Genomic DNA, 14,186 nt, shown 5'->3' with positions numbered 1-14,186 from the left:
CTATGGTTAATTTAAATTGAATTCCACATTCTAACTCTTCCTGCTGGGTATTCTTGGCACCATACAGAAATGCTGATAATTTATGTGGACTTACTTTATATCTAGTAATTTGCTTTAATTGTTTAGGTGACTTTCTAGAGCCATGACGGAGAACCTATGGCTGAATGTCCAATCCATTCATTGATCTGGTCTCTTTTGTAATCTGGCTTCTCTTTTGTTTTTCCCAAAAATGTGCTTTGATTACATCCCATAAATTTTGGTATGCTGTCTCACTGTTGACATTTTAAATAAAATCATGAATTATTTTTATGTCTTATTTTTTGGCCCCAATTATTTAGGACTAAGTTATTTAATCTCCAACTAATTTTTAGGGAGGCAGAAGTACTATTTGATGATTTGTAGAGTAAGGAGTTTTTTCATTCTGAATCACAGGCATGGAGAAACTGGTCAAGGATTCTCAAATTTAGACCTTGAGTCACAAGCCTAGGAGACTGCTTGTCCTAATTGTGAATGGAGTGGCCTGGAGTGGGGAAGAAGATAGGAATTAGTAGGAATTTCAAGTTCTCTAGTGGGATTTCATAAAGTTTTCCCCTCCTTCAGTGTTGTTATCTTCTTTGTATTAATTCTGTGTTTTTTTAAAAGTTAACAGTACATATAATTACCATATATTTGGAACTTTTTTTCTTTTTGAGGTGTTTTTGGGAGCTGTAGTAATTTGCAAACTAAAAGTTCCTTCATATAATCTTTTCTTATAACAATCCTATTGTATATGGGATTCTATGTGGGATTCTATATAGTGGGAATCTATGGTTTGTATAGGTGACTTCTAGAGCTGAAATTTCCTCTAGAGAAACAGGTTATTATGCAATTTAAAGTCTTCTTCTGTGATCAATATACTTACAGCTCATCTTGTCCTCCTCTCCCAGTGATTCTGAGCCACTACTTCTTACCACTGTTCAAATGTCATTCTCCATTAATTACCAACCATTCCATTATTCCCATTATCCTCCTCCTCAATCCAACCTCCAACCACTCTAAATCTATCCACTGCTTCCATTGTTCTTTCAGGTGGCATACAAAAGAGATAACAAACTAGCTTTCATTTTAAACCATTTCCTTCTTTTGCTCTCTCCATCTTGTTGTACTCACTAAGACCTGGCTCATTCCTGGGCTAAGCTTAGTAACATGTTTCATTCCTGCTCCCAACTCACTAGTCAAGGTAGGGGAACATCACTACTCTGCTCCTTATCACCACTTCTAGGCACATTCATTACCACCATCATTCAGTAATCTCTTCTCCTTTGAGGGTCACTCAATCCTTATTTATCACCCAACTGAGATTACTGTCCATCCACTTTCCTTCTTTCCTCAAAGAATTCAGCACCTATTTAAGAATCTAACACTCTCCCTCCTACCCCACAAACCACTGCCAATTTCTGTATATACACTGATACACCCCCAAACCTAAATTCCCAATTTCTCAACTTACTCATTTCCCCATAACCATCAGAAAGCATGTGTTGGTCTTTTAACTGGAAACACCATGTTAATTCAGTTATCCTGCCTTCATTGAAAAGCATTCCAGTTCTATGATTGTGAATTCTGAAGCTGCTTTATCTGCTCACAATATTTGTATTATCCCATCTCTCTCTCTACCTTGATTTCCCTAAAGCTATCTTTGTCTTCAACAATCCCTCTTCCCCTCAATTCTCTCCCAGCCATAACTCCTGGATTTTCCTCCTGTGACTGAAAAAAACTGAGACCATCTGCTTCTTTTCCTTTCTTCCTCATCTCTCATTTACTCAGGTGTCATCTGCTACTGTCTCTTGAACCCATCTATCATGAAGAAGTGGTCCTTGGCCATCTGTACAAGTGATTCTATTCTATCCCATGTTCTCCAGCAGATTCCTCCTATATCATCCTTGTTCACTCACTTATCTTCAGTCTCTCCTAGTCTACTATCTGCTTCCCTAATGCCTACAAACAAGCCAGTATATCCCCCATTCTCAAAACACCTTCACTTGATCCATCTATCACTACTAATTATCATCCTATTATCATTCTCTTTCCTGGCTAAACCCCTTGAAAAGACAATTAGTGCTGCTACTTGTTTTCCTCCCATTTTCTTTTTAATTCTCTGTAGTCTGCCTTCTGATCTCATCATTCAAAAGAAACTGCTTTCTTCAAAGCTACCAAGGACCTTTTTATTGTCAAATGGTGTCTTTTCTCAATCTTCACTCTTCTTGATAATCTCTTCTTTCTGTTTTGATAGTAGTGTTCTCTCCTGGTTCTCCCACCTGTTTATTAGGGAGCAGGTATTTCCCAAGGTTCTGTCCTGGGCCCTTTTCTCTTTCCCCTCTCTTATTTTACTAAGTGATCATATGCATCCATTTAACATCTTTATGCAGATGATTTTCAAATCTATTTGTCCAGCTCTTACCTCTCTGCCAACTTCCAGGCTCAGGCTCACTGCTACTAGACTAGACCTCCTCACTTCTGTTTCTGGCTTCCTTCAAGCCAAAACTAAAGTGTCATCCGGTGGCAAAAGCTTTCCTGATTCTTAATCTTAGTGCCTCCCCCTGAGATTATCTCCAGTTTATCCAATATATTTTTTGTTTATCCATAGTTATTTGCATGTTGTCTGCTTGTTGGCTGTATATTTGACTTAGAAACCCACAAATTAACATGACCTGTGTTGTATTCTATTGTAATTCTTAAAAAATAAAACTTATCTTCTGGCTTAAAATCACTACTAAGTCTTGGTTCTAAGGCAGGAGGGGCAAGGGGCGGCAACTGAATTTAAGGGACTTGCTGGAGCAGTCCAGGCATATATTAATTGTGATACTATTTTAAGGGTGCTCAAAAAGCTGCCTCATAATATTTCTTGTGACCGATTTCTGTAACCTTGAGTTAAATTGAACCTTAACCTCGTCAAATTCCTGGCCCTTCCCTGAGCCTACACTCCGGAAGGAAGACGGACCAGATATCTCAGTACATTTGTTCTTAGGGCCATATGAACTCCAGATTTGGGTATGAGCTATTTCTATTGTCTTGGGATCTGGCAGTTTATATCCTGTGACGATGCCTCATAATGTTAATGTATCAGACCCCCTTCCTTTTTATAACCCCAATAAAAAGAGTATGGCCCCACATGAGGAAGCTCTTCACAACATGCGCTCAGAGCTGTTCCATCTAGAGCCTACTCATTGTAAGGTCTACCCTTTTGCTATTATTCTCTTGTGTCTGAGTCTTTCTTTATTATGTTTCTCTCTCTTCCACCACACCATCAGAGGAGCATGCATGCTGGAGTCCAGGTTATTGAACTCTCTCTCCGAGTCTTGTTTTCTTTCTCTCTCTGTCTCTCTCTCTCTCTCTCTGTCTCTCTCTCTGTGTCTCTGTCTCTGTCTCTCTCTCTGGCTCTCTCTCTCTCTCTCTCTCTGGCTCTCTCTCTGGCTCTGTCCCCTTCACTCATTTTCCCTCGGTTTCAAACTTTCTTTCTCAGGTGTCCACCCACAAATATATTAATTGGTGGTTTCAGGCAGCCAACCGTGAAGATAGCATTAACTCCACCCTACTTATTCTTTAGATTCCGTATACACCCCCAATTAAGAATTTGGGGGGGGAGGTGGAAGGTCTATGACCCACATGACAAATCAGAAAAAACTGACTGCCCCCTGGGCAGTCCAAAGCCAAGTTTAAGCCACCATTAATACATGTAAATGGTGGATCACAGTTACAGGAAGTGAGGCAAAGAACTACCTTTAAATTTGGTGGTCACTTCCCATGAGTTTTCTTTACCTTGGAGGAGCTCAGGCTTGAGACTTCAGACTGCTTCCCTTTGTACTGACACGAGGTCTCGTGAGTGAAAAGGGCTGACTCTCCTTCCTTGGCTTCTCTGGAGACTCTAGCCTTTGTTGAGCTCTCTCTCTCTCTGTCTCTCTGTCTGTCTGTCTGTCTTCCCCCCCCTCTCATTTTCCTTCCTTCCTTTCTCTCTGTTTATAAATAAACTACCATAAAAGCCATTCTGACTTGAGTAATTCATTGGAATTTTAGTAATTAAATTCCTGGTGACCATTCTCTTAAATATTCAGTCCAACCATAATTTTTACCCCTTACACAAAACACTTGCCCAGGGTCACACAGTTGGGATCTTTTTGAGGTCATATTTGAACTCAGGACTTCCCATCTCTAGGTCTGGTTCTCTATCCATTGAGCCAACTGCCTGCCTCTATATTGTATTTAATTAAGCATGTCCCTGTCACATTTTATTCTGATGCAGGAGTCAGATGTTCAAGTAATTTCAGCCTAATTCATAAAATCTTTTTTCTTTTCTTTTAAATCAGTGCTCTGTGTTTGACATAGTTACTAATCAGAAGAACTTTAGCATGGGACGAGGCTTTTTATTCCAGGCCTTTGTCGTCCAGGATGTGTTTTCTACCTCAGCAAATCACATGGCCAGTGGAGGACCATGAGACACACAGGACCACCCACGTCAGGGAATAAATGCATTCTACCTCTACCATCTAGATTTTAGTGCTCTGAGCAAGGGAAGGAATGTACTGGCCAAGACCCAAACTATCATCTCCCAAGGGTCCAGATACTTTCTCCTACTGCTACAATGGCACAATTGTACTTGGTCTCTGAACTGTCTGATGTGGAGATCCATACCACAAGGAATGCTCATCGTCCTGACAAGGATGGTGGCATATATTGACTTGGAGTGTCCCAGGATCTCTTTCTGCCTCCTGTTTTCCTCCCTATCTGAATTTGCTTCAAGTGCCAGAATTCTCAATGAAAACACAACTAACAAAAAATGAAGCACTAATTCCTATACAAAACGAAGATTATTTTGACAATGGATGGAGAGAGGAAGTATAAAAGAGGCTATGGAAATAACTTTTCTAACCATTGTATCACAAACATCTCACTGGAAATTATGCCAAAATAAGCTACTTCAGCTCTGGTTTTAGCCCTTGTTTTATATAAATCAAACCACTAAGACTCAGAGTCCTTTTTTTTACCTCTTTTTATCTTCAGTGCTGTTTTATCATCATGATGAAAAATATTCTTTTGTGAGTATGAAGCCCCTACCCCCTTTTATGATTATAATAGCATTAGCCTTTACAATTATAACACAAATAATATGGTTTGTTTTATATAAATCATAAGCATTAGCTAAGAAAAATACAGCTTAGGATGGTATCAAATCTTTCTGAAAGGCATTTTGACCTTAAGCCTGGAACCTAAAAGTTTCTACCAAGCCCACCACACCCTGCTGCATGTAAACATAAGATAGTCAGCTGATAGAGGGCTGCCTTTGGGTATATGACAAAAGAGTCAGAAGGGAGATGGCGGGTTGCTCTTGGGTACAAATGTCAGCCATCTAACTGCTGACTCCTAGAATTCAATCATAATTGTCAGCAAAAAACAATTAGACCCTGACTTCACTGTAGAGGTCTTGGAAAGGTCAGCCATAATAATAATGAACATAAAGTTACCACCCAGAATGATTATTTTTGTACTTTCCCACTTATTAAGCACTTGCATTATTCAAGACGTGCCCATGTAAAAACTTTTGTATTATTCTATTTTAAATTTTGATTGAATTTTTTGTCTTTTTTATGACACTATATCAGATCTCTGTGCTTAAAAAAGGCTATCTCCTAAGGCTTGGGTTCTTTGGTCTTGATCTTGTCCAGAATCCAGCTTTATTATGAGACTGGCCCCCTCTCAGTAAACCTATTGATAGCTTAGAGACTGTATTGGTGTGATAATTTTTCACCATCTTTTCAAATACTTTCTGAATACAAACCATTAGTTATCCATGGTTGTGAAGGGCTCTCACAACATGTTATACCCTAGCAATCGAGCAATTTAAAAGTATAAAACAAGATTGAAAATAATTAGCTGCTCTTTCTGTGGTGGCAAAGAACTGGAAATTGAGGGGACGTCCATCAATTGGGGAATGGTTAAATAAATTGTGGTATGCTGGTAATGGAATACTATTGTGCTATAAGAAATGATAAGCAAGATAATTTCAGAAGAGGCTGGAAAGATCTACAAGAACTAATGCAGCATGAAATAAACAGAACTGGGAATACACTGTACACAATAATAGCAATATTGGACGATGATTATCTATGAAAATTTGGCTACTTTCAGCAATGCAATGATCTGGGATAATCTGATGATGGGGAATGCTATCCACCGTGTCCAGAGAAAGAACTGCTGGAGTCATCTTTCACATCAGTTTATCTTTGGTTTTCTTTGGGGGGTTTTAGTTGTCTTTGAGTGTGCTCTTACAACAGTGACCAATATGGAAGTGTGTTTTGCATGACAACAAAAAAATGAGCAAACCTATGAAAATACTTTGAAATCATCAACAGAATAAAAAATAAGCCCTCTGGAGATATATAGACATGTTGATTTAATATGTTGACTTTGGCACCATCTATGCAATAGACCCAAAGTGAAATTTCTGAAACAAACCAAATACAAATCTAGAATTGTCCTTTGACTCTTCTGTTTCAAAGATTTTTAAAAATCCATGAATTGCTTTTGTACGAAACCTAGAACAACAAACTATACCTTTTAGTTCCGTCTATTCCTTTTAATCTGTAGAATAAAATCTTAATTTTTTTTTTTTGCATAGGCCACTAGGATAAATACCAAGATAGTGTTCCAGCTATCAGCACTCTCGTCATCTATCCCAGCTTGACTTTATGCTGATATTTCTCTTTTTCATGAAAGGACAGAAAACAAAAACCAAATCTTAAGAGACTTCAAGATTTAATTTTCTTCAAAATCCCTAGATTATATAGCAGCTTCACAGAGAGACTGACTCTTTAGAAGGAATAGGCTACAGTAAGGCCTATGTGTCCACTTTTTAACATTTACTTCTGATTGATCCTATGGAAAATTCAAACAAGCCAAGGCACATTTTTTGTTTTGTTTCAGGTTATACTTTTTAATAACTAAGCCCTTTTTTTTTGGTATTTCACATAAGGAGGAGGAATCATGATTGTTCTATAAAATCAGTAAAGAAAACCTCCATTTAACAATATCTGCTTAGCATCTCTAAATACCTGAGGCAAATGATGACAACTACTCCTTCAAGAAAAGGAACCCTTTTCACATAGGTAAAAGAAGTCGTCATCTCTCTTTTCAAAGGTTTTCTCTCTGCAGGAACCTTGGAAACACGTCCTAATTCAATCAACACTTCGTGGGTTAAAAAAAATACTTAAATTCTACCTTGTCTCTTTACCCTCCAAAAAGTGTTTATAAGTTGTCTAGCAGCACTTTTACTCTAGCTTTATTGCTCTCCCAACAAAACAAAAAAGCCCCAAACCCAATTCTTTCTCCACAAGTCTGGTCTGCAAGCAGGACCATGAAGGATTCCTGATAAAGAGATATTGTGTAACATGTATTACAATGTCTAATTTACACTATCTGTGCAACCAGCTTTTTGTTCCCCTCACATCTAGTCCCGTTCCTACCCTTAATCTATTTTGGCACGTTTGTATAAGAACTAAGGCTGGGGGAGATACCGTCAGTCTTGCCCTGGTCCAGTCTCCTAGATGTATGTGCTCATATTTATGTGCATGTATAGTCATACATGTATCTCCACATATACATACGTGTAACAGGAGTCTCCTAAGTGTCTACTGAAGGACTAAGGATAGAGAAGCCTTGTCTAATCCCCTATAATCTACATCTATGATTACATTTAGTGTAGATATACACACATGCAGATGCATACAGGTATATGTGCACACATACACATGTAACATGGGTATACATGTATGTGTAACCTATAAAATAAGTCAATTATTGCCTCGTCCCAACTTCCCACACATCTACATAGAGGTATGAATGTATGTACAACGTAGAAGTTTATGTGTCAAGCCTAGCCTCGCTCCAACCTCCTAGGCATCTACATATATGCATGCCAGTGGATATATGTTTATATGTATATATAATGCATATCTATATCCATAGGAGCTCCCAAGCGTCAAACCGTGCCCTGCTCCAACCTACATATTTACGTATGTGTCTACATGTCTAAGGTAGGCGTACATGTATGTGTATGTATATACGAATGTCCATGGGAGTCTCCCAAGTGTCAAGCCCTGTCCAGTTCCAGCCACCCAGACATGCACACGTATGTGTAGACACAACGCAGACATACATGTGTCTGGATCTAAGCGCACGGAACGAGTCTCCCAAGTGTCATTCGCCATCCTGACGCGGATCCCAGACAAAAGAGTTAGTTACATAAACTCCCCAAGAGCCGAGGCGGAGGGCGGGAGGCCCGAGAGAGCGACGGGGGATCCCGATCGGGCTCCAGCTGGCTCCCCAGCAGCGCCCCCTAAACCTCTCGGAACCTCCCGACGGCTTTCAGACAAACCAAGCGGAGCGCCTCTCCCCATTCCCAGGCAAAGCTCGCCCTCCGCTTCCGCGCCCGCCCACCCACGCCTTACCTGCAGCGGGAAAGTCGCCGCTCGGTTGCCCACATAGCCTCGGACAACGTGACTCTGGATGGACAGGACCCTGCACTCCTCCTCCATGCTGGTCTCCTCTGCCCGGCAGCGGGAGCGAGGGCAGCGGCGAGCCCGAGGCTTACGGTCGTAAGGCTGAATGAGAAAGGAGGAGAAGGAGCCGGGGCGTCAGGAGAAAGAACGCGGCCAGCCTACCTGGCCAGAGCCCCGGCAGAGTCGGACGCGGATTGGTCCGGGGTATTGGACAGAGGCGATCCCTTTCGGGATAGAACCAAGCCAACGAACAACCGCGCTGTGAGCGCAGCAGCTGCAACCAAGGCAGAAGAGGCTGGGGGCGGGCCGGGCGGGGGGCGGAGCGCAGAGACCGGAAGTCAGGGGCCGAGCCGAGCTGTGCGGAGCTTGTCGCTGCGCGGCGGGCTGGCGCGTGTCGGGGATGTTACAGACCCGCGTGACTTAGGTCGGAGCCAAGGTCAAAGTGTTGGCGCCTCTGGCGCCGGCCGCTTCTGCTTCTAGGGTTGGTCGTGGCACGCTCGGCTGGCCTCTCTCCGGAGCTCGTCTCAGGCGATCCGCGCAGACACCTAAGTCCTCGTTTTTATATCGTTAACTCGGAGGCAGCTTCAGAACCTTGGGGAGCCTGCGGGGGAGGGAGTGGGGGTGACAGTTGTCATGCATCCTGGCCCGCGCTCACGCATTACGCAGCTGCTCACTCCCATCTCCCGGGTGCTCCCTTCCCCCAAAGCAATAAACAGCCCCCACACGTTCCATCCAGAAAACACAAAACCACCCCCTCCCCCGAAGCCAGCGTTTTTACATCATTATCTCTCAGCTAGCTTTGGAACAAGGCAATCTAAGGACAAGGAGGGGAGGAGATGATCGTGAGCCTTCCCTGAAATGGCTGGTCCTCCTCCCACCCTGCAGATGCTAACATCTGCTCGTACGCTCTGGTTTGCAGATTTCAGGGACTCCCTCCTCGACCAAACCCATTCACAGGAAAAGTACGTAGTTGATGAATAAGTAAAGGAAGTCAAAAGGAGAGCAGCATCACCTTATGTCGTCGTGTCGGGTTATTTTAGTGTGAGCTGCTTTCTGTCGTGAGTTACTGATCGCCACTTTGCCTCGACTTTTCACATCCTCAGACAAAATTATTCGTGCCCTTTTAGCTTTCATTTATCATGTCCTTCTCTATCTGCCACTGGAGACGTTATTCCAGGTAGGTCCAAGGAAACCAATGTGATCTGTATATGAAGTGTGGTTTAGATCTCTGTGTCTGTAAAAATTAAAATAAGGTCCACCAGGTTTCAAGGACCTTGAAAAATTATGTGTTAACATTGTCGAAGCACAATCTTGCTATTTCCTTTGTCCTTGGCTTTAGGGCTTTGCTAAAATAGTTTATAATACATGTATCATGCATATAGCATGTATGCATACATGCATACATATATTTGGTCTGGGTTAAACTTGTAAATCTCCTTGTTTGCTTTTGTTTGTCCTTTTCTCCCACCTTGACCTAGAAGTTCCAAGAAGGGCTCCTGGCTGACTCCATAACTGGTATTGGATGAGTCTACCACATTATTCCAGATTTAATGGTTCTCAATTTCTGTCACCCACATAACACACAAACAAATGTTAGCAAACATGATTCTATTTCATGTGAGACTAAAATAAATAGTGGCAAAAATGGGGAAAAGAGAATCATTGTGGGTGTATGCTGACTGGGTACAAGCCAGCTGCCACAGGAAAGAGGACTTCCCTGGAGTGACTATTCACATGGAATAAGTGAAACACAAATTCTAGAAGAGTGTTTCAACTAAGGGAGATAGCCTTTTTCCCAGATAGGAGCCATGACACAAAGAATTTATCTTTAGGGAAATAAAAGTCAGTCATCTTAGTACACCACCTTAGTACACCAGGCTCAGCATTCACGGATCAGTCAGTCGATTTTGCCTTAGCTACAGGGTTAATTGAGGTGGCTTCCACTTCACTAGCAATAGCCATTACTTTTGAAATCTGAAGAAGAAAGGATAGAAACACAAGTACCATGCAAAATGTTGAATTTTGCAGAGCCTGCATGGCCTCAATAAGGAGACTTGTGCCTTTCTACCCCTAGGTTGCAGCTTCTGCCTTCATTCAGTAGTCAAATCCTTGTAAATATTTAAATCTCCATGGTTACACTAACTGAGAGCCAGATTCTGACACAAGATTATACCCGGATCCAAGAAATGTATCATTTGGACTGCCATGAGTTTGAGTAGCAGTGGATTTATTATTTGCAAGAAGATTTATGAAAGCCACTGGATTTAAAATCCTTAAATTCAAATCAGTGAAAGATAAGTAGTCATTTGAAAGGAAGCTTTTAAGTAAATCAGTGAATCTATATAAGCAGTGCATAACATCTACCCACCAAACTGCCAAGGAAGGAGGCTGAGAAGATGCATCAGATAGATTTCAGAATCAAAAATCACCAAATATTGGAGTTATAAGGAATTTCAGAGGTCATCCAATCTAATTTATATCTAAAAAACAGTCCTCTGTCCTCTGCTTGAAGACATCCAGGAAGGGAGAAATCACTATGTCCCAAAGCAGCCCACCCCACTTTTGGATAACTTTAATTCCTAGCATAGCATCCTGTTATAATAATTGGCTCATTTTGAGCTTATGGACAATACAATGCTTCCTAAGTTCCACACAATCCCCTCTTCTGCAGCTTTAGGGAGTTTGTTTTAATAGGAAAAGCTATGAGTTAAATCATAACGTCTCTAAGCCTTAACTAGGAAAATTCACTTACTTAGAGTTTAGACTTTGTCTAAAAATCTCTACGCCTAGTTAACCCTTGGCCTCTTTGTAGTTGAGCAAAATTCAGGTTGCTGCAAACATTTGGGTAATGAAACAACAGGTTATATTATAGTGTTGGAAAGTTAAAGAGATAGCTTTTTGGGAGGATTTCCCCCAATTCTTGAGGAGGCAACCTACTCGAGGCAGGGGTAGTATCAGCAAGAATCTCCTCTGAAATGACTGCAGGGTCACTATAGTAAGTTCATCCCCAAACTCAACTCAAGGAAGCACCATGTCAACTAACCTCACTCTATATCTGGTGTAGCCCATGACTCCCAGACTCTTTCTGGACTTTCCCCCTACTATGTGCTTATGAAGTGTTGTTGACTTGATCAACTGGACCAGTATTGCTAGATTGTAGGCTATGTGGAGGTAAAATGTAATAACAATGGAAAGATGGTATTATAGGACCAATATGTGTCAGGGTTTCTCTGTTTCCTCCAAACAAGGTATGCAAAGTCAACTTTGTGCTGAGTTGGTCTGAGTAAGTGACATCACTTTATACCTTATTTGTACTTACAACTGGGCAGGCATGGGTACTAATACCATGTTCCTGTGATACAATAATGAGAGAGGAACTGAGGTATCACTAATCCTACCTCCTCATAATTATGTGTACCAATCCAAATACTTTTACCCTTAAATTAAAGTTATTTACTCCCATCTATAAAAAGTAGAGCAAAGTTTGAATGGGGAAGTTGGGGGAGGGGGCAGCCAAATCCAATTGCAAGCTGCCCCCCACAAAGTTACATGATTCATGTTTTCTCCCTCCCCTTCCCAGTTGACAAGCAATTCCACTGCATTATTCATAAATATATTTTCATTTGAACCCATTTCCATAGTATTCATTTTTGTAAAAGAGCAAGACTTTAAAACCAAAACTTCAAATCATATACTCATGAATCACATGTTTTCTACTGGATTTCTACTCCAGTTCTTTCTCTAGATGTGGATAACATTCTTTCTCATAAGTCCCATAGAATTGTCCCAGATCACTGTATGGCTATTTTAGCAAAGTTAATCCCATTTGATTGTCCCACAATGTTACAGTCTCTGTAGATAATGTTCTTCCAGTTCTTTTTACTTCACTACACTTCAGTTCATGTAGGTCTTTCCATTTCTTATGGAAATCTATCAATTCATCAGTGCAGCTGTGGGTGGTGGAAAAAATTGGAGAATAAGGGGCTGACCTTCAATTGGGGGATGGCTGAACAAATTGTGTGATGGAATTCTATTGTGCTCACAGGAATAATGAACTGGAGGAATTCCATGTGAACTGGAACGACCTCCTGGAATTGATGCAGAGTGAAAGGAGCAGAAGAACTAAGACAACATTATACACAGAGACTGATACACTATGGTACAATCGAACGTAATGGACTTCTCTATTAGCAGCAATGCAGTGATCCAGGATAATTAGGGATTTGTGAGAAAGAACACTATCAACATTCAAAGCAAGAACTGTGGAAGTAGAAACAGAACAAAAACAACTGCTTGATCACATGGGTTGATGGGGATATGATTGGGGATGTAGACTCTAAACCATCACCTTAGTGCAAATATCAATAATATGGAAATAGGTCTTGAACAATGACACATAGAAAACCCAGTGGAATTGTGCATCAGATACAGGAAGGGGTTGGGGGAGGGAAGGGAAAGAGCATGAATCTTGTAACCATGGAAAAATATTCTAAATTAATTAAATAAAATTTTCCAAATTAAAAAAATAAAAAATTTTAAAAGTGCAACTATAAATATTTTTGTACAAATAGGTCCTTGCCCAGTTTTTTAATGTCTTTTTGGAATATAAACCTAGCAGTGGTATTGCTGGATCAAAGGGCATGCATTCTTTTAAAACCCTTTGGGCATGATTCCAAATTGCCCTCCAGAATGGTTGTATCAATTCACAACTCCAGCAGCAAAGCATTAACCTCCCAACTTGCAAGCTGTCTTGATGTCCTAAATAAAATCCTTTTCACTTTCTTTTCCTGAGTTTGTTTTATTGACCAAGATTTTCTTTTAACAATTGATCACTTTCCACTAAAAGGTGACAAAATTGTCTCTGGGTCCCGATTGGTCTCTGCCTCTTCTGACAAAAGTCACAAAAAGTCCAACTCACATGGAGTTTGAACTCTTCTGATATCTGAAAACCATACTCTGTCCAGTTGACTAAATGCTTTTCATATAGAAACAAAGTGGGCTGCATCTACAGAAGCTAAGTGCCATTGCATCCTTTTTTGCATATTCTGGCTATGTAAGGGCAAAATCAACTTCCTTTCCTTAACTTTACTTAACTAGTGTTGCATTTCATCTAAGAACTGAACCTGAACAAAAGGGTGCTGGCGTCATGTCCACCACTAACATAAAGGAAGGGGCAGCGTTATAAAGAGCTTTAAAATCCAAATGGGATATTTGATATTTTTATTTTAGAGAGAATCAGAAGCCATGAAGTTTTCTAGAAGGAGGGTGACATAGCGAGATCAAGGCCACTGAAAAAGTCCAGGCATGAGATGATAAGAGCCTGTTTCAAATTGAATGGAATATCGTGAAATAGATTTTTTTTATTTTATAAAACATCATTTGTATAATCTGTAAACTACATTTACAAGATGGCATATTTTATAAGAATATTTTTATTTTATTTATTTTATAATATATATTTTATATTTATATTATTTATTTTATAAGAATATCATTAAATATATTTTACAATATATGTTGCAAAGGTAGAAATAATGGGATTTGGTAAGAGATAGGGTATGTAAGGTAAATCAAGGATGACGCCAAAGTTGTGATCTTGGTTGACTAGGAGGATGGATGGCATTGCTCTCAACAGAAATAGGAAGTTGAAAAGAT

At 40.4% G+C, this 14,186-nt stretch overlaps 1 protein-coding gene and 1 long non-coding RNA gene across 3 annotated transcripts in view; one reads left to right on the top strand and one right to left on the bottom strand.

Annotated features, from left to right (window-relative positions):
• The window catches only part of PDXK (pyridoxal kinase), a 107,017-nt gene extending 97,520 nt beyond the window's left edge, over nucleotides 1–9,497 (bottom strand). Inside the window, exon 1 of one of the 2 annotated variants that reach the window (XM_056797101.1) lies at nucleotides 8,481–9,497. In XM_056797101.1, the coding sequence (XP_056653079.1) occupies nucleotides 8,481–8,567 (87 nt within the window). In that variant the 5' untranslated portion in view covers nucleotides 8,568–9,497. The remainder of the gene's footprint in view (nucleotides 1–8,480) is intronic. The other variant, XM_056797102.1, reaches the window with a different exon arrangement.
• Nucleotides 9,430–13,313, top strand: LOC130454079 (uncharacterized). The gene is made up of 2 exons (XR_008911748.1): nucleotides 9,430–9,708; nucleotides 12,577–13,313. It is a non-coding gene; the product is annotated as an uncharacterized LOC130454079 (long non-coding RNA).
• Nucleotides 13,314–14,186: the final 873 nt, after the last annotated feature.

This window comes from Monodelphis domestica, chromosome 4 (genome assembly GCF_027887165.1).
Source record: "Monodelphis domestica isolate mMonDom1 chromosome 4, mMonDom1.pri, whole genome shotgun sequence".
NCBI lineage: Eukaryota > Metazoa > Chordata > Mammalia > Didelphimorphia > Didelphidae > Monodelphis > Monodelphis domestica.
Note: the sequence above shows the minus strand (reverse complement) of the source record. Positions and strands in the feature narration are given on the sequence as shown.